The 21,628-nt window shown below is 44.4% G+C and overlaps 2 protein-coding genes and 1 long non-coding RNA gene across 3 annotated transcripts in view; 1 reads left to right on the forward strand and 2 right to left on the reverse strand.

Annotated features, from left to right (window-relative positions):
• The window catches only part of Arpc3 (actin related protein 2/3 complex subunit 3), a 16,121-nt gene extending 10,460 nt beyond the window's left edge, over nucleotides 1-5,661 (reverse strand). Inside the window, exons 1-2 of the mRNA XM_004635908.2 lie at nucleotides 5,504-5,661; nucleotides 1,729-1,828 (exon numbers count right to left, since the gene is read on the reverse strand). Coding sequence (XP_004635965.1) covers nucleotides 1,729-1,828; nucleotides 5,504-5,509 — 106 coding nt within the window. The 5' untranslated portion in view covers nucleotides 5,510-5,661. The remainder of the gene's footprint in view (nucleotides 1-1,728; nucleotides 1,829-5,503) is intronic.
• Nucleotides 1-8,480, forward strand: part of LOC111817971 — a 15,031-nt gene extending 6,551 nt beyond the window's left edge. Inside the window, exon 3 of the long non-coding RNA XR_002822058.1 lies at nucleotides 8,021-8,480. This is a non-coding gene — a long non-coding RNA (uncharacterized LOC111817971). The remainder of the gene's footprint in view (nucleotides 1-8,020) is intronic.
• A 178-nt stretch (nucleotides 8,481-8,658) lies between these two features.
• Nucleotides 8,659-21,628, reverse strand: part of Gpn3 (GPN-loop GTPase 3) — a 27,219-nt gene continuing 14,249 nt past the window's right edge. Inside the window, exons 2-8 of the mRNA XM_004635909.2 lie at nucleotides 19,242-19,350; nucleotides 15,442-15,609; nucleotides 14,345-14,469; nucleotides 11,508-11,623; nucleotides 11,271-11,367; nucleotides 10,434-10,562; nucleotides 8,659-9,211 (exon numbers count right to left, since the gene is read on the reverse strand). Of these exons, the coding sequence (XP_004635966.2) occupies nucleotides 9,149-9,211; nucleotides 10,434-10,562; nucleotides 11,271-11,367; nucleotides 11,508-11,623; nucleotides 14,345-14,469; nucleotides 15,442-15,609; nucleotides 19,242-19,350 (807 nt within the window). The 3' untranslated portion in view covers nucleotides 8,659-9,148. The remainder of the gene's footprint in view (nucleotides 9,212-10,433; nucleotides 10,563-11,270; nucleotides 11,368-11,507; nucleotides 11,624-14,344; nucleotides 14,470-15,441; nucleotides 15,610-19,241; nucleotides 19,351-21,628) is intronic.

A 21,628-nucleotide genomic window follows, 5' to 3' on the forward strand; every position in this document is an offset into this window, starting at 1 on the left:
AAAAAAAAAAGGAGTATGAAGAAAGCAAAGAAACAAAATTCAGAAAAACAAGGGGGAGATATGAGTCATGATTTGTAGTACAGTAGCCAGGTGTGGTGCTGTACAGTGATTCCAGCACTCAGGAGGCTGAGGCAAGAGGACTGCCATGAGTTCCACCAGCCTGGACTACATAATGAGTTCAAGATCAGCCTGAATGGCATAGCAAGACCCTGCCTCAAACAAACAAACAAACAAACAAACAAACAAGATAAAAAATTAGGTATTGCTAAAACTGAATATTCTGAAGAATGCACAAAGGAAGTAGATTTACATGGGGGAAGAAATTAAAATATTATGATTTTTGTGTGTGTGTGTGTGTGTGGTACTGGGAGTTGGATTCGGGGTGTTCTACCACTGAGCTACATTCTCAATTCCTTTTCTAAAATTTTTATTTTAATCCTGGGTCTAGATAAGTTTACATCTGGCCTTGAGTTTGGAATCCTCCTGCTTCAGGGTCCCAGGCAGCTGTCGTTACGGGTGTTTTCTATCACACATGGCTTAATTTTTTTTTTTTTTTGTCTTTTTGAGACAGGGTTTCACTATGCAGTTAAGCCTGGCCTTGAGCTCACTTTGTAACCCAGACTGGTCTCACAATGATACTCCTGCCTTAGCCTCTCAAGTGCTGAGATTATAGGCATGTGCCACCATAGCTGGCTTAAAATACTTGTCTTTTCCAGTGCAATAGCAGAGAAAGGGCATTCTATAGAGGTAATAGCATTATATTAGTTTGAAAGAATGGATAGTGATTATAGGAAGTATCTAGAATTAAGTACATTTCTACTTTCAGGAAATAACCTTGAGAAAGTGGAAATAACAATTTTTTTTCCCCAGAACGGAGGATTGAACTCAGGCCCTTGCGCTTGCCAGGGAGGCACTTATTCTACTGAGCCATCTCCCCAGCCCATGATTTTAAGTCATAATCTTTTTAAAAAAATTTTATTTGTGTGTGTGTGTGTGTGTGTGTGTGTGTGTGGCCAGCTCAGCCCACCAGGGGGAGGGGCTGGCTGGCATGTGGTGCTGGGGGATTGAACCTTGGACCCTGTGCTTTGTTTAGCTTAGCTTGTTCTAAGTAGGTGCTCTAGACCACTGAGCCATCTCACCAGCCCCCCCCCCCCTTTTTAAGGTGTTCTGAGATAGGTTCTCTCTTTGTGGTTCAAGCTGCCCTCAAACCCTCAACAATCCTCCAGGATCAGCTTTCTGTGTGCTGGAGTTTTAGGTGAGCACCACCATGCCCAGCAAGAGGTCTAAAATATAATCCCCACCAAACAAACAGAAAGTACAAGATGGCTGGGTGTGGTGGTACACACCTGTCATCCCAACACTCAGGAATCTGAAGCAGGAGGATCCCTGGGAATTTGAGGCCAACCTGAGCTGCACAATGAAATACTGTCTCAAAAAAACAAAAGAAAAAGAAAGTAAATGAGCAACGTGAGACACAGGAGTAAGCTAAGAAATTTCCTCATTTGATATTATCAGAAAGTTTGCTAGAGGGACCAGGGAGATAGCTCAGTAGAATAAGAGCTTGCCTGGCAAGCACAAGGACCTCAGTTCAATCCCCGGTTCTGCAAAAAAGATTTGGAAATGCTGGCTCAAAAATTGTGCTGAAACAAAAAAAAAAAAAAAAAAAGAAAGAAAAAAAGTTTGCTAGGCATTTTAGGCCAACATCTGAAATCCCGGGTTCAGACTTACTCTCTCTAGGGGCAGGTCCTTTGAACTGACTCCTGATGGGCAGCAGCGCCATGTTCCCGATGAGTTTGGTGTCAGGGTCCATGAGAGAAGAGTGGTAGGCCTGCAGTAGTGCCAATTAAGAACACAGAAATGGAAAGAGGACAAATGTCACTGGGGCAGGAAAGAACATTCCACTACAGAAAAAAAGAACAACTCCTAATATTAGTGAGGGGAGAGAGACCAAGGAGGAGGGCAACCATGAAGTGCAGGAGCTGCGTCTCACCAATTTTGTTTTTGAGACAGTCCCACCATGTAGCCCAGCTAGCCTTGAACTGTTTCTTCTACCTCAGCCTCCTAGACACTGAGATGATGGGTGTGTGCCATTATGCCCAGTGAGGAAAGCATTTATTAAATTTTGAAGAACTGGGCCAGGGAGATGGCTCAGTAGAATAAGCACTTCCCTGGCAAGCACAAGGGCCTGCATTCAATACCCGGTTCCACAAAAAAAAAAAAAAAAAAAAAAAAAAAAATTAAATTTTGAAGAATTCTGAAAGCTGGTTATTAAATGTAGCCATTCTCAAAAATTAAATTATATAAACTTGCGATTACATATATTAAAAATCAAGGTAAATACCACCCCCCCTTGTTGGCTTTTTGAGACAGGGTCTCACAGTGCAGCTCAGGCTGGCCTTCAGCTCACTTTGTAGTTCAGGATGTTCTTGAACTCGAAAGGATCCTCCTGTCTCAGTCTCCCAAGTGCTGAGATTACAGGCATGCGCCTCCATGCCCAGCTCATTTCCCAATTTTTTTTTTTTTTTTTTTGGTGGAACTGGGGATTGAACTCAGGGCCTTGTGCTTGCCAGGGAAGTGCTTATTCTACTGAGCCATCTCCCAGCCCCTCATTTCCCAATTTTTAATAGCTACATTTTACTACTGTCTATGTTAAGGTTATTTATGCCTCTGTATCTTTATGGTGGTAATACTGCATGAGTAGGTACTACCATGCACCCCTTCCAATTCCACACTTCCAGTTAAAACAGGAAAACACCTTATAAATCAGGTTACCCACTCTCCATCTACATCAGGACCCAAGCTTTTCAGTTCAGACACTTCCTGCCCCCCCATACTAAAAACAGAACTTCAGCGAGGGTGAACCTATGGCATGCATGTTGCAGTGGGCTGTTTATGCTCACTGAAAGCTCTAAAATGTTTGCCACCATTGACCTAGGCCTTCACATTGGGCTGCATCTCTAGCATCCTTTTTTACTCTTTTATTGACAGGCTCTTGTTAAATTACTGAGTTGCCCAGGCTGAGCTCAACCTTGTGATTCTCCTGCCTCTGTGCTAGGATTACAGGCAGGATTATAGTGGTGAGTGCTGGTACTACAGGCAGGCACCCTCCCACCCCAAGCTGTCTTTGTGTCTTTTACCAAGACATCCCTTTTCTTCTCTTAGTCTCTTTTTTCTTTCTTTTTTTTGAGACAGGGTCTCACTAACTAGCCCAGCTGGCCTTAAACTCATGGTAGTCCTCCTGTCTCAGCCTCTAGAGTGCTGGGGTTATAGGCGTGGGCCACCATGCCCGGCTGGATGTCTAGCTTTTAAAAATTAATTATTTATTTGGCACAGGGTCTTGCCAAATAAATAATTACACTTGGACTCATAGTGATTCTTCTATCTCAGTCTCCCCAGCACTGGAATTACAGGTGTGTGCCACCATGCCTGGTTTTGGTGGCCGGCACAGTGGCACAGCATGCAGTACTGGTCACTGAACCCAGTCCTGGCTTTTTAAAACATGCCCATTCAAATATTCATTCATTCATTCACCAAATGATTATTATTATTATTTAAAATTTTATTTATTTATTTATGTGTGTGTGTGTGTGTGTGTGTGGCCAGCTCAGCCCACCAGGGGGCGGGGCTGGCTGGCATGTGGTGCTGGGGGATTGAACCGCGGTCCCTGTGCTTTGCTAAGCTTGTTCTAAGTAGGTGCATTAGACCACTGAGCCATCTCACCAGCCCCATTCACCAAAAGATTATTATGCACCTCTGATGTGCATGGCACAGTGACAGTGATATGCAAGAGCAGTATATGGGCCAGGGGTTGAGCTCAGTTGACTCCCAGTCCTCACTCCTCAAAAGAAAAGAGCAGTGTAGTTCTCATCCTTGAAGAACTTTCAGGCTACCGCAGAACACAAGAATAAAATAAGTAGTCCAGGGTGGTGACACACATCTGTAATCCCAGTACTCAGGAGACTGAGGCAGGAGGATTGCTGAGGCCAGCTTGTGCTACATAGTGAGTCAAAGGCCAGCCTGGATTACAGAGTGAGATCCTGCCTCAAAAATAAATAAATAAAATAAATAGCCAGAGCTGGGTGCTCTCTGTGAAACTGGAATGAACTGAGCTTGAGAATTCTGGCTCAAATAATCTGGCTTTCCTGCTGGTATAGCATGTAACCTTGTGCAAGTCAGTTCATTTCTCTGAATCTTAGTTTCTTCTGCAAAACAGGAAGAATAACAGTACCTACTTCCTAGGTCACTGTGGGAGTTAAATGGAATAAATGAGGAACTGTGTCGCTCTGGGCCTGCCTGACACTACTCAGGGATCAAATACTAACTATGAAGGGCGGTGAGATTGCTCAGCGGACTAAGTGCCTGCTTTGGCAAGCGCAGGGACCAGGGTTAAATCCCTGCCCTTCATGCTGCATGGTCCCTGTCCCCGGGGTGGTCTGACCCAGTGATAGGGTCCAGGCATGGTGGTGCACGCCTGTAATCCCAGCGCTGAGGAGGCTGAAAACGGGGAATCAACACAAGTCCGATCTGCATAGTGAGACCTTGTACCAAATACACAAACGAAAAAAAACAACAACAAAAACAAACACCTAACTATGGGATTCATAAAGTGTACAGCTGTAACTATGGCTTTTTAAATGTATGGTTGTAACTATGGCTTTTTAAATGGGTCTGTCTTACTGAACGCAGCTTCCTCCCTCCCCTTCACCAATCACTCCCTTTTACCCATTCATTTCCTCCAGAGCATTTGGCACTATCTGAAACTATCTCTTTTATTCATGCTTTCGTGTTACAGTCTCTCTCTCCATTGGAACGCAATTCACGAACGTTTTTTGACTTTGATATACATTCCCAAGTGACTATTCCTAATCTGCAAAATGGAGCTAACAATTTCATACTCTGGCCATCAGAAGTTAAATTTAGATGGGGGTACAATCACCGATTTTTACTCCGACTCCGATGCACTCACAAAAAGAAGACCCCTGGACACCACAGCGACCTGTAGGGGGCTAAACCTAACTGTCTGTGGGATGGCAGCCACCCTAAGGGGCAAGGGAGGTGACCCGGAAGTGGGTCTGACAGGCGACGAGCAGGAGGCGGGACCTGCCCCCCAGGAAGTAGGGAGGAGGAAATCGGGCTGACAGAAAAAGGAGAAGCTGAAACTGGAGTTGAGAAACGAGAAAAAGCCTAACCCTGAGCTTCCGGCCCTAGTGAGGTCTCGGGAGCCCTGCCGGCCCTGGGGGGAGCAGAGAGCAAGCCAAGGAGCCGGGCGGCGGCCTGCTCCCAGCGCCCGCCACTGCCGCGCCCCGCGGGCCCCAAAGCCTGCCCTCCACGCCCCCCAGCTCTGACCCTACAGGAACCGGCCCCTTGCTTCGCCTCCTCCTCCAACTCCTCGGGATCCCTGCTTCCTTTCCGTCTTCGGCCCGCTTCTCTCAGCCTCAGCACGCCTCCGCGCCGCTCTCCCCAGTCCCAGCCGTTTCCTTGCACCCCAGGATCGAGCGCTTACCGGCATTTTTGGCGGGGCCGGGGTTCCACCTCAGAGTAGGACCTGCACAGAACGCGACCCTTCCGGTGTAGGGGGCTCGGGCGCGGTGGGCGGAAGTGAGGCGGAAGGGGCGGAGACAGGAGGACCCGGCTCTCCGCGGTCTGTCGCAGCGCCGACTGCTGCGGCTGCGCAGCTCGAGAGGAGCGCCAGGGGGCGCGCGCACAGGGCACCGCCGGCGGAGCTCGCGCATGCGCAACACGCGCGCGGAAGGGCACTGGGCTCTGGGAGTGTGGCGTCCTAGTGACTCTTCGCTCGTTTTTTTCCTAAAGGCCACCTTTTCAAGTGAACTCTTCCCTGGACTGTTTTAATTCTACCCCACCGCGTCCCCTTGTCTTTTTTTTTTTTTGGCGGAACCGGGGATTGAACTCAGACCCTTGCGCTTGCCAGGGAAGCACTTATTCTGCTGAGCCATCTCCGCGGCCCCGTCCCCTTGTCTTAGACTTTTTTTTTGTTTTCTTCCATATTTTTAAGATTCTTAAATTTATTTATGGTGCTTCTCTAACGTTTCCCCATCGTTGTGAATGTCAAAGGCAGGAGCCGGCTCTTTTGTCAGTGTTTGTCATTGATAGTACACAGCATTAGCAAATAGTTGAGTGAATAAATGAACTCATCACTTTTTTTGGTTTTTTTGAGACAGGGTCTCTCATTTCAGTTCAGGCTGGCCTTGAGCTCACTTTGTAGCCCAGGCTGGTCTTGAACTCCGTAAGAATCCTCCTGCCTCAGCCTCTCGAATGCCCCCCCTTTCTTTCTGTGGCACCGGGGATTGAACTCAGGACTTTGCACTTGCCAGGCAGGCGCTTATTCTGCTGAGCGATCTCCCCGGCTCTGCCCACAGCTTTTTAAAATGGGAAAGTTGTAGAACACAGGAGAGCAGGCCTTTATACTTGCTTGTTCTGGCATTTTTTGAGGAAGCAGACATTGGGTCTGAATCCTATCCTAACGTGTTCTAGCAGTGCAATTCTGGGCAAGTTAATTCACTTTTCTGTGCCTCAGTTTTTCACCTGAAAATGACATTTACCTCATTTTGTGCAGATGAAACACGTTACTTGGAAAGTACTTAGAATTTACATGCCTGGTGGCTACTGAAAAACATCACTGGGGCTGGGCAGATGGCTCTGTGGAATAAGCGCTTCCCTGGCAAGCCCAATGCCCTGAGTTCAATCCCCGGTTCCGAAAAAAAAAAAAAAAAAAATTTACTGAAACCACTTAAGTAAGAAGCTAAGTTTATTGTTGCCTCAGTGCCATTTTCCCTGCTAATCATTCATACGAGAATACTCTGGATCTTATTTCTACACCTGAGCGGTTGTGGTGGCGCATACCTGTAACCCCAGTCTCAGGACGCTGAGGCTGAAGGATTGCCATGCACTGGAGGCCAGCCCAGGCTACAGAGCGAGACCTTCTCAGAGAACAAAATAAAGAAACCTGGATCTGCCGGAGTTCTCGTTTAGGTCTCTAGCCAAACAGCACCTAAAAGCAGCAGCTTTATTTGTGGTACTAGGAATTGAGCCCAAGGCCTTCACGGAGCAATTATCTTCAGCCTTTCTCCCCTCCCCACCTTTCTAAATTTTGAGCCAGTTTAAGTCACTAAATTACCCAGGCTAGGCCAGAGACATAGCTCAGTTAACAGCACCCTGCCTGGCAAGTGTGAGGTTGAATTTGATTCCCAGTACCAAAAACAACAAACCCCCAAAACATTGCTCAGGCTAGCCTTCAGCTTGCAGCCCTCCTCTACCATCATAGCCAGCCAGAAGGGGCCCAGAATATCCCTTAGCCACTCAGTTTACTTTCTTCACTTTTAATTCCTCAGCAGGTGACCAAAGTGCTGAGAAGTCAGCCCCGTCTCAGTAAGGTCTTGTCTGCCAGGAGCGTTCCCTTCTGTCCACAGAGCCTCCTGAAACTCTGGAATTGTCTTAGGCTCCCATATCAGACAGTAAAGTCCTTGAGGCCTGGGAGGTCATATTCTTTGAAACACAGATCCAGCGAGAGAGGCAGCAGAATTTGGAGCCTTAACTCCTGGGGGTACATCGTAGATTCTCCAGAAGCTAAACCAAAGAGGTACAGCTTAAGGAGCAAAAAAAAAGGAAGTTCTTTTGTCTTTCTTCTCCTCCCAAGTGGCTTTCTAACCATCAGTAGTACTGGGCCATAGTGGTGTTCCTGCCCTTTTTCTCTGGGGCCACAGAAGTCCTCAAGAAGCCGCACACAGCCCTGCGCCACCTGCTTGCCACTCTCCTTGGCTGAGCAGTCCTGAGAGCAGCTCCCACTGCCGCCCAGTGCTGAGTGACACCTGGCTTTCCCCTTCTCCAGCATCACCAGCTTAAGCTACACAGGCTGCTGTTCCTCCTTTAATGAGAATCCATCAGATCTGACCCTGAAGGTGTGCTTTTGATGTGGAAGCCAAATGATGAAAGCTGAGCCTGGGCTGCAGGGGTTTCTGGGGCTTCATCTGTGTGGGTGTCAGATCAGTGCGCCTATCAGCAGCGGAGGGTTAAGGGAAGAGCTGAGCTCGAGTTATTACACAAGGCCCAGCAGTACTTAAGGATTTCTTTTGCATTTTGGTGCAAATTACTCAAGGAATGGATAAAGTTTTAAATATTCAGAGACTACAAATTGCATTTTAAAAACAACATGGCCTACATTTTGACACTTAGGGGGAATTTACTCATTCAAAACTGCCTAGGTTATGAATTTCAAATTCTGCCTGGAAAACATGAGTATAATAAAAACTTAGTACTACCTCTCTGTTTCTTTTCTATACACATATATCTCAAAACAGTCATTTTAATTTTTTAGACAAATAACACATTTTACTGTAGAAAAATAAAAAGACAGGTAATGGTCTTATGCATACCTTTCCAGATTTTTCCCCTTTTGAAGATAAATTTTGTTACAATATCTGTGCTGTTCAAAAGACCCCCAAAGACCCCCCCAGAAACCCAACAACAAAAAAAATAAAATTAGGTTGGCCCTACCTATGTAGAACAGGTACTAGCCTATACTGTATACAAATCTGTATGCACTCACTTTTTTTCCTTTTGGAGGGAGACTGAAATTGGGGCCTGCTACACTGCAAGCCAAGCATCTCATCACTGAGCTGCATCTGTTCTCCTCATCTGAACTTTGATTTTTAAAATCTAAACTGATAAATCAAGTGTGGTGGCGCACACCTGTAATCCTGGCACTCAGGAAGCTGGGACAGGATGTTCCAGCCATGAGCTCCAGCCTGGTGGATGACATAATGACGCTAAGGCCAGAGCGGCCTAAATAAAACCTCAAGAGAAAATGTAATTAAATTGATGCTATCAGAATCCTGCTAAAGATTCCATGCCACTCCCATCCCCTTCTGTGGAATCGAAGCCGGGCTCTGCATGTGCTTCACAGTGTTGTGTGGCTGAGCTTCTCCGCCAAGTCTAAAAGATCCTCCTTTGGACAGCAGCAGCTTCACAATAACTTAGAACTCGATCCAGGGATGCTCCAGGCAGTGTTTTTTCCCCCACTAACATATAAGCAGGTTTCTCCTACTGTTTTCTTTGAAGAGAATATTCTGCCAATTTGGCCACAAGATCTTCATATATATATATATATGTATGGTGACACTGAGTAAATGTTTCATTCATTTTGGCTTTCTTGAAAGAACTCATCAAACATAGAGGAAGACTCATCTTCGTGCTCCTGACATAAAGGAAACAGAAAACAACGTACGTTCACTTCTCTCAGTTAGACTAGTGTGTGTTATAGGTTGTATAGAACTAATAAACCCCAAGACAAGCTCCAAGAAATGCTAACTGCAAACCATTAATAGTTAAAAAAAAGTGCGATGGATAGTGCTGTCCCAGGCATATGGTAAAATGTTGTGCTCACACCTTACCAGAAGCATTTTCCATTTAAATTTAAATAGAAAATGACTCTCAGTTAATTTCGGAGGGCTCTTCTGATGATTGTCAGTAAGTGGCTTTTTTTTTTTTTTAATGTATTTGGTACAGGGTCTCACTACACAGCCCGGACTCATAGTAATCCAGCTGTTTTCAGCCTCCTTGGTGCTGGGATTTCAGGTGTGCACCACCATGCCTGTGTGCCCGGGGCAGGGTCAGTACAGCATGTGGGGCCAGGGACCAAAGCCCGGTCCCTGTGCTTACATAAGCAGGCACTTAGCCTGCTGAGCTATCTTGTCAGTCCAGCAAGAGACACTGTGCAAGCAGATATTCAGAAGTGAATTTCACTTCCTCTTTGTATAGAACCCCAAACTGCAAGCCCAGTAACTTAACTCACTAAATAAAAGATAGAGGGAGGCTGGTACCTCGTACTGGACACAGGTGTAAGTTTCAGACATTACGCAGAAAAGCCCAAATAACTGCAACAACAACCAAAAAAACCTAATGAGCTTCCTGGACTATGAAGGAGGCTGAGTGCTGGCAAATATTTTCCCTCAAAGCCAATAAAAACTTCCCATCAGTGGGCTGGCCAGATAGCTCAGTAGACTAAAGCACCTGCTTAGGCAGAGCCCAGCGGCCAGGGTTCGATTCCCGGCCTGCCATGCTGGACCCGCTCCCAGGGCACACTGAGACGCGATGGAGACTGGGCGTGGTAGCATGCACATATAATCCCACACTTGAAAACAGAAGAATCATTATGAATCTGATGTATGTACTAAGACTCTATACACCCTGTCCTAAATACATAAAATAAAAATAAAAATAAGGGCTGGGGAGATGGCTCAGTAGGCAAGCACAAAGGCCTGAGTTCAATCCCTGGTTCGGCAAAAAAACAAAAACAAAAACAAACAACCCAACCAGTTTAGGGGCTGGGGACCCTGTCAAGTGCAAGGGCCTGAGTTCAACCCCCAGTTCCACAAAAAAGCCCAAAAAAACCCAAAAACCTTTCCATCAGAAATTACCTTTGGCTCTTTAAATTCCAAGTCTTCCCCATACTGAATGGCAAAATCGATATGCTGTAGTACGATGTTCATGCTTTCTTCATCTGACTGATCATATGGTAAAAACCGGACCATGCTGTAGTCATCAATCTATGAGTAGGGGATTTCAAAAAGAACGTTTTCTGAAGTTGTGCAAAACACATAATTTTCAACATAGATCCTGAGTTTTATAACCATTTTTTTACTTATGATTAAAAACAGTTGTGTCTTTGGAGCAGAGGCGGAGGAGGAGGCAGCCAGAGACAGAACAGCAACAAATCATTTCTGATTTTCTGTCCTCTGGCTCCCCAGAACATTCCCTGGCTAATTACCAGAGGCTGTTTCACGGGAATTTTTCTAAATTCAACACCACCTGGAACTGTCATAAATATACAAATAGTTCTGAACTGTCCAAATTGTGTGAAATAATAAATATGTTAATTTATAGGCTTGCCAATAACTACTTTTACTTTTCTTTCTTTTTTTGTTTTTGCTTTTTTGGAGACAGGGTCCCACTTTGTAGTTCAGGCTGGCCTTGAACTTACTGAGTAGCCGCTGGCCTCAAACTCCGGGCAAGCCTCCTGCCTCAGCTTCTGGAGTGCTGGGATTCAAGGCCTGCGCCACCACACTAGGCAGTAATAATTGCTTCTAAATTAAACTGTGGAAGCCAAATCAGGCCCTCCCCACCTGCTTCCTCTTTGCACAACCAATAGTTGGACTGCCTCCCAAAAAGGTGCTTGCTGAGAGGACGTGGGCAAACTCATGTTATTTGAGGAAAAAGAAACAAACAAACAAACAAATAGCATGTCACAAGCTTACCAGTCCACATACAGCTTTAGTCAATTTTTTGAATTTTTTGCTTTTTAAATCACTGGTTGAATCTTCTAAAAAAGAATACATGTCTGGATCTAGAAACCTTCGAAAATGAGAAAAAGACTAATGAATAGAGGGAAGAACAGATCTAGATTTTAGACTGACAGAACCTCGCATCTCAATAAAACAGAATGTTCATTGTGGCAGCTGAATACTAAAAGGGTAAAAGAATAACAAACTCACTTCTCAATTTCCTTCTTAGCTTTCTTACTCAACAGATCCATTTTCGTCATGATATTAACTTGCGGGATTTCTAAAGAGATCATGGCACTCAGGGCAGCCAGGATGCCAGAAATAAACTGAAAGAGAAAACAAGAGAAGATGAGTTACAAGGGCCTGAGTTCAACTCCCAGTTCTGCCAAAAAAAAAAAAAAAAGAAAAGAAAAGAAAGAAATGCTAGCTGGTGTGGTGGTACAAGCCTGTAATCTCAACACGTGGGAGGCTGAGGCAGGAGGATCACCAAGAGTTTAAGGCCAGCCTGAACTGCACATCAAAACCCTGTCTCAAAAGACCCCCTCCAAAAAAAAAAAAAAAAAGTTTGGTCATAAGGTACATGTATTTAGCTAGAAATGTCTCAAGTTTATTCTTTTTTTTTGGGGGGGGGCCAGAGGGCGGCTCAGCTCGGGCAGGGCTGGCGCAGCATGTGGTCCTTGCACTTTGTCTAAGCTTGCTAAGCAGGCACTTTAGACCACTGAGCTATCTCGCTGGCCCCTCAAGTTTATTCTTAAAGCAAATCTTTTTTTTTTTTTTTTTTAATTTTTTTATGTGTGTGTGTGTGTGTGTGTGTGTGTGTGTGTGTGTGTGTGGCCAGCTCAGCCCACCAGGGGGCGGGGCCGGCTGGCATGTGGTGCTGGGGGATTGAACCGCAGTCCCTGTGCTTTGCTTAGCTTGTTCTAGGTAGGTGCTTTAGACCACTGAGCCATCTCACCAGCCCCTCAAGTTTATTCTTTAGTGCAGAATATTTATATATATCTATCTATCTCACATCTGCTTTATCCATTCATCAGTTGACAGGCATTTAGGCTTTTCCCAAGATTTAGCTATTACAAACTGTGCCGCTATAAGCATGGCGTGCACACACTGCTATGGCATGATGCTTTTACTTCTCTCAGAAAGATATCAAAATAGGTAGAACAGAAATCTCCACACTGACTTCCAGTGGTTGCATCAGTCTACGCTCCTACCAACAGTGGAGAGAGGTTCTTTTATCCCCACAGCCCAGCCAACATTTGTTACTAACTTCTTTTCTTTCTTTTTTTTTTTTGTATTTTTAGGGAAGGGTCTACAGGGTGTTCAGAGTCTCACTACTAGATCAGACTCATAGTGCTCCGCCTGTTTACAGCCTCCCAAGAGCTGGGTTTATAGGCACGGGCCACCACGCCCAGTCTCAACTGATGTCTCAGCACAGCCCAGGGGCAGGGCCAGCAGGGCAGGCTGGGGGATCGAACCCCTGGCTCCTGTGTTATTAATTTCTTGATAACAGCCATTTTCTCTAGAGATGGAATCTCAGTATTGTTCTACTTTGCATCTCTTAAATGACCAATGAGGCTGAACATTTTTTCATATATTTATATGTCATTTTTACTTCTTCATCTAAGAAGTGACTGTTTCAGATGCCCATTAATTTTAAAACTATTGTAATTTTGAGAGCATGGTATTGGTATTTTAATTAGGATTTCATTAAATCTGTAAAACAATATTAGAAACACAGTCATTTTCACTAATTGGTTCTTCCTAGCCAAGAACGAGGTATCTTTCCATTTCTTGATATCCTCATTGATTTTATTTCAGAAATACTATAGAGTATTTCAGAATACTATAGTTTTCAATATAAAGGTCTTTTTTTTTTTCTTTTGAGACAAGGACTCACTACGTAATGCTGGCTGGCCTTGAAGTCACTTATGTAGCCCAGGGTGGCCTCAAACTCATGGTGATCTTCCTGCATTTACCTCCAAAGTGCTAGGATAACAGGTATGCACCATCACATCTGGCTTCAATGTAAAGGTCTGTATTTCCTTCCTAGGTTATTTCAGGGTTATGGATGCTATTTTCCCTAATGTCTCCCAATGAGCTGTATACAGAAATGCTATTGATTTTTGAGTGTAGACTTTGTACCCAGCTACACTACTGAATTTTGTTATTAAATCTGTTAGTCTTTTTGATAAGAGCTTTGGGGCCTTCTATGTAGAATATCATGTCATCCCCAAATAATCATAATTTCTTCCTTTGCTATCCTTATTCTTTTTATTTCCTATGTTCTCTTCCTCACATTGCTATATTCTAGTGTCTGGACACTAAATCTTGGGAGAGGCTGTTTCTCTACTGTTAAGGCCTCTACCATCTTCCTGGAAGTCCACGTAGTTTTTTTATTTATAAGAACTATTTTGTTTTTTGAGGACAAGGCCTCACTATATAGTCAAACAGGCCTTGAACTTATGGTGGTGACCCTGCTGAGTGCTGGGATGACAGGCATGTGCCACCACACCTGCTTGATTACAAATTTTATTTATTTATGTATTTGGTACAAGGTCTCACTACACAGCTCCGACTCATACTGATCCTCCTGTCTCAGACTCCCCAGCGCTGGGGTTGCAGGAGTACGCCACCATGCCTGGTTTCAGTGGCTGGCCAGGTGAGCCCAGGGTTCCAGGGCCAGCATGGCATGCAGTAGCAGAGATCAAACCTGGGTCCTCGCGCTTGCTAGGCAGGCGCTTAGACTGCCAAGCGATCTTCCTGGCCCAGATGACTAGTTCTGAATGCCCATTATGTGTTAGGTTTCCTCTTTATTTTAAAAATACATATCTACCTCAATTATTTCTTGGTAAGCAGTTTCTGAAAATCTGTACAATAATTATATACCAGTTTCAAGTTAAATATGTTAGCCTGATAATTTAATAACAAGGCTAGGCTACTAAATCACTCAAATAGTGTGGTGAAATGCCCAGAATGACACAGTAATTAGAGACTGATATCTGCTTGTACCCATCATTGAAAAATCAAGAACAGATTTATCCTCCTACCTTAAAGGACTCTACCATGAACTGAGAATCAACAAGGAACACACCACAGACTCGGAACTCCCACTGTTCCAGCTGCTGGACCAGCTGTTTCATCACAGGCAGGTGAGTATACAGCTCAATCTGACCTGCGTGAAGAGGATCATGAAAATGATATAAACGTACAGATCAAAGTTTTACCCAAAAGATAATGATGGAAAAAAGAGGAAACCAATTCTTAGTAATAATGTACTCAATTTTTATAGGCCTTCTAGCCTCTCAAAACAATCATAAAACCTAAGGTAATGCCACCGTGGGAATCTCAAGCAAGCTACCCAGTCTAATGGAGAATATGAAGCTACATACAAACTACTACATATTTTGCCAGCAAAAAGTGAGTGCTAAGGCTGGGAATGTGGTTACACGGTAAGAGCTTGCCTGGCACACTGTGAGCTCCATATCCAGCACTGGGCGGGAGAGGAGAGTATTAGTGCTACAAATACTGTGAGTACCCATCAAACCTAAATTTATGATGCATACACTTAACTACAGCTATGCCCAGTTAGAAGGAAGAGAAAACAAATGAGGGCCACTAGGTTACGCTCAGGTCTTAACAAACCACCTGTAATACCAGACTTGGCACACGCGCCTTCTTCCTTGTGCTCTGCGCTCCAGCACTCGGGCCTCTGCAGTGCCCCACCCTGCCTACCGCTTCCCGGGCTGGCACTTCGGCCTGCTGTGCCTCTGTCTGGACCACTCTTTTCACTTCCGCACCACAACTCAGGTTAATGGTCTCCTGATCTGAAGCCGCTCAACCTCCCTATTACGACCATCTGGTCCTCCTGCGGGATGCTGGTCCAAGTGAGTATTGAATCACACTGGATGGGATTTGTTTACACTTGTGAGCTTGTGAGTTCCACGAAGGCAGAGAGAGTGGCTCCCTTGCTCTGTGCGGTGCTGCCAGTGTACAAGAAGCCCTCGACAACCTCACTGCAATGAAGGAAGACCTCGGTATCTCACTGCACTATAATCCAGAATTATAAAATGCTCACCACACCTTCTCCCACTGAGAACACAATTAGAGCTTCAAGGAAAGTGGCACATTCACATCGCTGACTTGCCTGGACAGTCAAAAAGAATGTAGTCATCTTCCACATGGCCAAGACAGTTCTCCAGCCAGTCAAAGTTATTGGCGAAATACTCCATGCAAAACACCAACCCTCCATTGGGACCAAACCGCAGAGTGTCATCCTCCATGACATCATCCACTTCAATCAGTTCCCGGATGTCTGAAAGGGACAGACAAGTCTCAGAACAGAAGTGAATACTCCAAAATTATTGTCCTCTCCAGTAGTAACAATTATATATATATTTTTAGTAGTAACAATTATATAAAAATAATGTGTGAAGTTATTTATGTACTTCTCTCATTGCAGTAGTGTCCATCAATAAACTGATCAATAAATTATTGTACAGCCAGACATTTTTTTCCCATAATTTTATTGAGAAATAGCAATGAGACAGTTTCAAACCAAATTGGTAGGACAGTTTCAATAACTAACACATTGCATACATTCTTCCTAGTGGTTAATTGCTGTACAAGATGCAGACCTATCCTATTTACAAACACTATTAGAACAAATCACTCTATTCATTAAGAGAATGTAACTATATATCTATCCTAACCACTTTGAATACACAGATACAAAATGGACATTCCTCTGTATCCCCTTTGTTTAGTTCCGTTATTTGAATATTATAGGTGTGTAAACTCAGCAAAATATTCTAATAGAGTCCAGTAGTCCCTAATAGTACTGGGTCTTCCGCTTCACTGGCAATGTCAGAAATTGTTGACCTGAGTCCCCTACAGCTCAACATAACAGCATGGCTTTACTTCTTATATTTCGTTTTTTTACTTTTCTGCTGGATGGTTAAGACCAAGGTAAAGCAGGACCTATGCAGCAAGAGTTGTAGCTTTTGGATCTGATAAGGTCAGTGAAATCTGCTCAGGATTTATCCTGAGATCCTGCACCTCAGATTGTAGAACCTTTGTCAGTGTCAGCCAAGTGGATGAGTCATGGCCATTGCTTGGCCAATGTGCTCTCCGTGAAAGACAGCCAGACATTTTACAATGGAGTACTCCGCAGCCATAAAAAGGAGGAGGAAAGCTTCTTAAGTACTAATAACAATCTCCCAAGATTATTATTATCGGCATTTGTTTTGTTTTGTTTGCGGTACCGGGGATTGAATTCAGGACCTTGCACTTGCCAGGCAAATGCTTTTTCTACTGAGCTATCTCCCCGGCCCCACCTCCCAAGATTATTATTAGCTGAAAAAAAATATGATGTAGAACGCTATAAAGAATGCCACTGGGCCTGGGGAGATGGCTCAGTATAGTAAGTGCTTCCCCCGGCAAGCACAAAAGCCTGAGTTCAATCCCCAGTTCCGCAAAAAAAACCAAAACAAAACAAAAAAACAAACAAAAAAAAAGAATGCCATCAAGTAGTACATGCCCATAATCAGCTACTTGGGAGGTTGAGGCGGGAGGATTGCAAGTTTGAAGGATTTTTTTTGGCTTGCTTAGGCTGTCTTAAGGGCAGGTCTGGTGTGGCTTGTGGGGCTGGGGATCAAATCTCCGTCCCCTGTGCGTGACTGAATTTGCCCAAGCAGGCGCTTTAAACAACTGAGCTAACCCAGAAGCCCCAGGATTGCAAGTTTGAGCCCAGCTGTGGCAACTTAGTGAGATGATGTCTTAAAAAAATGGGCTGGGGGTGCTGGAGATATAGCTTAGTGACTGAGTGCCCCAAGGTCTGATTCCCAGTACTAGAAACAAACAAAACACAATCACATGTTTTATTTATTTATTTTTATTTTTTTTAGAAGAATATTATAATAATTTTATTGAGAAACAAATAGCAATTAGTTTCAAAACTGATTAGTAGGACAGTTTCAATAATTAATACAATGCATATTGCTGTCTTCTTAGTGGTTATTCATAGTACAAGATGTAGACATGATATCCTGTCTACCACATGTTTTAAAAAGAAACAAACAATCAAAGTTCACTAGATACCCATAATACATACACACCCCAGATTTTATGTGCACAGATCTGTGGAAGAACACTGGAAGTATTAGGTGTGGCTGTCCGCAGGGAAGATGCTGGGGTATTGGGGAACAGAGCTGGGAAGGAGACTTGCATGGTCTTAGTCTTCTGCATTTTGAACGTGTGAATATGTACTATTAAAAAAATAAAGGGCTGGGGAGATAGCTCAGCGGCATAAGGGCTTGCCTGCCAAGTGCAAGGTCCTGAATGCAATCCTCGGCACACAGACACACACACACACACACACACACACACACACACACACACACACACACACACACAAAAGGTGCAAACAATTCTAGTCATTGTCTTTTAACATTATGAACATAGGCAAGCACTTAACCTCTTGAGCCTCACTTTCCCTTTCTTAAGTGAAGTGGGAGTCACATATCCTGGATTAGAAAGACGAAAATTAACATAACTCCACTATAGGAAAGGCTTAAAAATTCTGGTACATATATGGTTCTCGTACACATTTTTGGCTTTTTTTCTTTTTCTTTTCTTTAAATTTTATTTATTTGTGTGTGTGTGTGTGTGTGTGTGTGGCCAGCTCAGCCCACCAGGGGGCGGGCTGGCTGGCATGTGGTGCTGGGGGATTGAACCGTGGTCCCTGTGCTTTGCTGAACTTGTTCTAAGTAGGTGCGTTAGACCACTGAGCCATCTCACCAGCCCTTTTTCTTTTTATTTATTGTTGTACTGGGGATTAACTCAGGACCTTACACTTGCCAGGCAGGTGCTTATGCCACTGAGCCATCTCCCCAGCCCTGTCTTACACATTTTTGGAAATCAGTATTTAGACCTTCGGTTTCTGTTTTGTTCTGATACTGGGTACTGGATCCAGGGGCCTGTGGCTGTGGGGAAGTGCTCTACCACTGATCTGCATTGCCAGCCCTTCTAGTGAACGTCTTTGTTTAAACCAGGAATTGAACTTAGGACCTTGCACTTGCCAGGCAAGCACTTGTGCCACTGAGCTACACCCTTGGCCTCTCTATAGCCCTTTGGCTTCTTCAGTTTCATTCGCCTTTTTGTTAGAAGTAGAGTCTCACCACGTTGTCTAGTGGTCGCAAACTCCTGGGCTCAAATGATCCCCAGGCTGGGGCTTCCTGAGGACCTGGGAGTACAGGAGTGCCCCGCACTCAGCCTGGCCACTCCTGCATTTGTTAAGGTATCTTTTCCTCCTTCCTTTCTGAAGCCACTCCTTTCCAGATCTCTGAAGAAGAGATGACTTCAAGGTTCAGTCTTGGGTCTTCTCTCACCACACTCCTTTCCTCCATAAACTTATCTAGACCTGGAGCTTTATGTATCAATGTACAACTGACCCCTATGTTGTATCTTTGATATGTCACTAGTTTCTACTTAATCTTATTATTACTATTTTTTACTTAAGCCAACTTGAGTGCCTACTATGGGCTGCGACCAAATTAACTTTAGTATAGATTTACTACAGCCAGGGATATGGCTTAGCGGCACAGCATCTGCCCAGCAAGCAAAAGATCCTGAGTTCAATTCCTGCTACTTAAATAAATAAAACTATAGATGTACTACAGTAGGACTAAGGAAGAAAGGGGTAGAGTGGAAGGGAGCTAGAGGAGGAGTCCACTCATTGTAAGTCCTTCATCAAAACCCAAGAAAAGATACATCACCATGAATACATGGCACCAAATGATATTCAGTCTCTGATGCTCACCATGAACCAGAGGACAGGAGTATAATAGTTTTTGTAATTTCTTAGTTTCTGTGCCAGGAAGCCAGCACTCCCTGCTTTCTCTACCCTTGCCATTCCTGAAGGAAGGGGAAGGCTTTGAGAGCACTTACCAGCCATCACAGGGTAGTTGAAGTGTTCTGCGGCCGGATCTAGGTTTACCACCTGGACAGAGCGGTTGAGAGCTTCACAGTGCTGGACCATGGTGGCACAGTAGGTGCTCTGGAAGGTCACAAGACATGTGGAGTTAGAATAAGCACTGTAGTGACACTCTCTGTGCCCCTAGAAAGTCTCCACATTCTTTGGAGCAGTAGGAATTGAAGCCAAACCTCTGCCTTCATAAACAAGGCTAAAACTGAGGCAGAGACACTGCTGGGCCTGCAGCTCCAGACTTGCCTTAACTCACAGGAAAAGCTAACGAAGCTTTGCCCTTCAGTTTTCCACCCTAACTGCGATGTCTTCTATGATCATTAAGGTTCATTACTGGTCTAACATGCAACAAGAGGAAGGGCCAGAGTGATAGTTCAGCGGCTTAAGCGCCTTCCATGGCAAGTACAAGGTCTTGAGTTCAATCCCAGGTACCAAAAAAAAAGCAACAAAGGGAATTTTTAAAAATTAAATTATTTATTCATTTGGAAAATGGTCTTACCACACAGCTTGGACTCATAGTGATCTGCCTGTCTCAGCCTCCCCATTGCTGGGATTATAGGCATGTGCCACCATGCCTGGATTCGGTGGCCAGCACAGCAAGCCCAGTCCTTGTGCTTAGACCACTGAGTTACCTCCAACAAGAGGAATTTAAAGGGAAAATTTCTGGGGTTGGAAATGTAGCTCAGACAGGGCCCATGTTTTAGAAGTGTAAGGCCCTGGATTTCATCCCTAGAGTCAGAGAGGGAAAAAAAGGAAAGATTGTTGGTTACACAATGCAGCATCTAACATATACTATTTTTACTAGGACTTGCAAGTCCAAACAAACCTTTAGGTAGGAGGGTCAGAGTGATGTCGCTCAGTAGAGGGTAGCTAAGCACATGAGAACATGCCTGTTGATCTAGGAGAGCAGCACTCCACAGAGGAAGCACCAAGGTCAATAAAAGCCTGCAAGTGGGGTGTCAGCTTGTTAAGTTTTGCTTTACAGACCTCTTTTCTAGTATTCCACCAAGCTGAAATCTTCTAAGTTTTTTTTTTTTTTTTCTTTTTTTTTCTCTTCTACCCACTGTGTGTAAAGACAGAGCTCTTATCTCATTCCTTTTTTTCCTTCCAGTACAGGAGCGAGAGCCATGGACTTCACATTGAACCACATTCTCAGTCTTTTATAAGAAAATTTCTTTCCTTGAGGCAAGATGTCATGCTTGGGGGTTTTTGCAAAGTGAACAATATAGCACAGGATGCATTTTATAATAGTATTTTATAATGAATCACCCAAGAATTGCATACTCCAAGTGCAGGAAATCTATCCACACACTAAATACTAATGAATCCAGCTGAGGGCCTAGAGCTCATAAGAATGCCTTCTACCAGTCCAACTGGAGGCCCAGAGCCCACAACGAAGTCTCATGCTTCATGGATATGTGCTGGAAAAGCCCAAAGGTCAGTGGTGGAAGCTCGGAAGTGGGATGAAGGACCTGTGCTAGCAGGGTGAGGGATCTGAGCTGGAGCTAGGAAGCAATGCTCAAGGTAAGCACCAGAGCGCCCCCAAAAGCAGCACAGCCATCCTCAGCAACAGTGAGGTCCTGAGTTCCTCCAGCAATGAGGGAAGCTGAGTTCCCATCAGGAAAGTCAATGCGACAAGCTTCCTGAGGCTGAGCAGTGCTCCATCTTCTCCTCTGGAGCCAGGAATTGATGCTCAAGATGAGGACCCAAGCTCCTCCAAAGCTCACTGGGAAAGCCAGCATGATAAGGTCCTCCAGCAGAACAGCCCAAGAGAACCAGCAGTTTCCAGGAGCTCCAACAACATCTCCAAACAGCATCTCTAACAGTGTTCTGGCAGCTTCTCCTGTTCTGCCTTTATGCTACTGGCAACAACCTTCAGGGGGACCTCCTGCACTCAGCACCACACAGGTTTAATCCAGCTGGGTGTAATAAGTTGACTACCTGTTAGAAATCCACCACACAAGGTGTTTTTGCTAAGTCCCTAAATTGTCCTGGCTGGCCTTGAACTTGGGTTGCTCCAGCCTTAGCTTCCCAGAGTGTTGATATTGCAGGCCTGCACCACCATTCCTGGCTTCTCATCCAGTTTTTAAAATTTTTATTCTATATGAGGAATCGAACTCAGGACCTCATGCTTACAAGGCAGGTGCTGTGCCACTGAGCTGTATCCCTAGCCCTCTCATTCAGGTTTATTTATTTATTTATTTATTTTTCCCATAATTTTGTTGAGAAACAAATAGCAATGAGACAGTTTCAAACCGAATTGGTAGGACAGTTTCAATAATTAACACATTGCATACATTCTTCCTAGTGGTTAATTGCTGTACAAGATGTGGACATGACATCCTATTTA

Source organism: Octodon degus, unplaced genomic scaffold (assembly GCF_000260255.1).
Source record: "Octodon degus isolate 3935 unplaced genomic scaffold, OctDeg1.0 scaffold00076, whole genome shotgun sequence".
Classification (NCBI taxonomy): Eukaryota; Metazoa; Chordata; class Mammalia; order Rodentia; family Octodontidae; genus Octodon; species Octodon degus.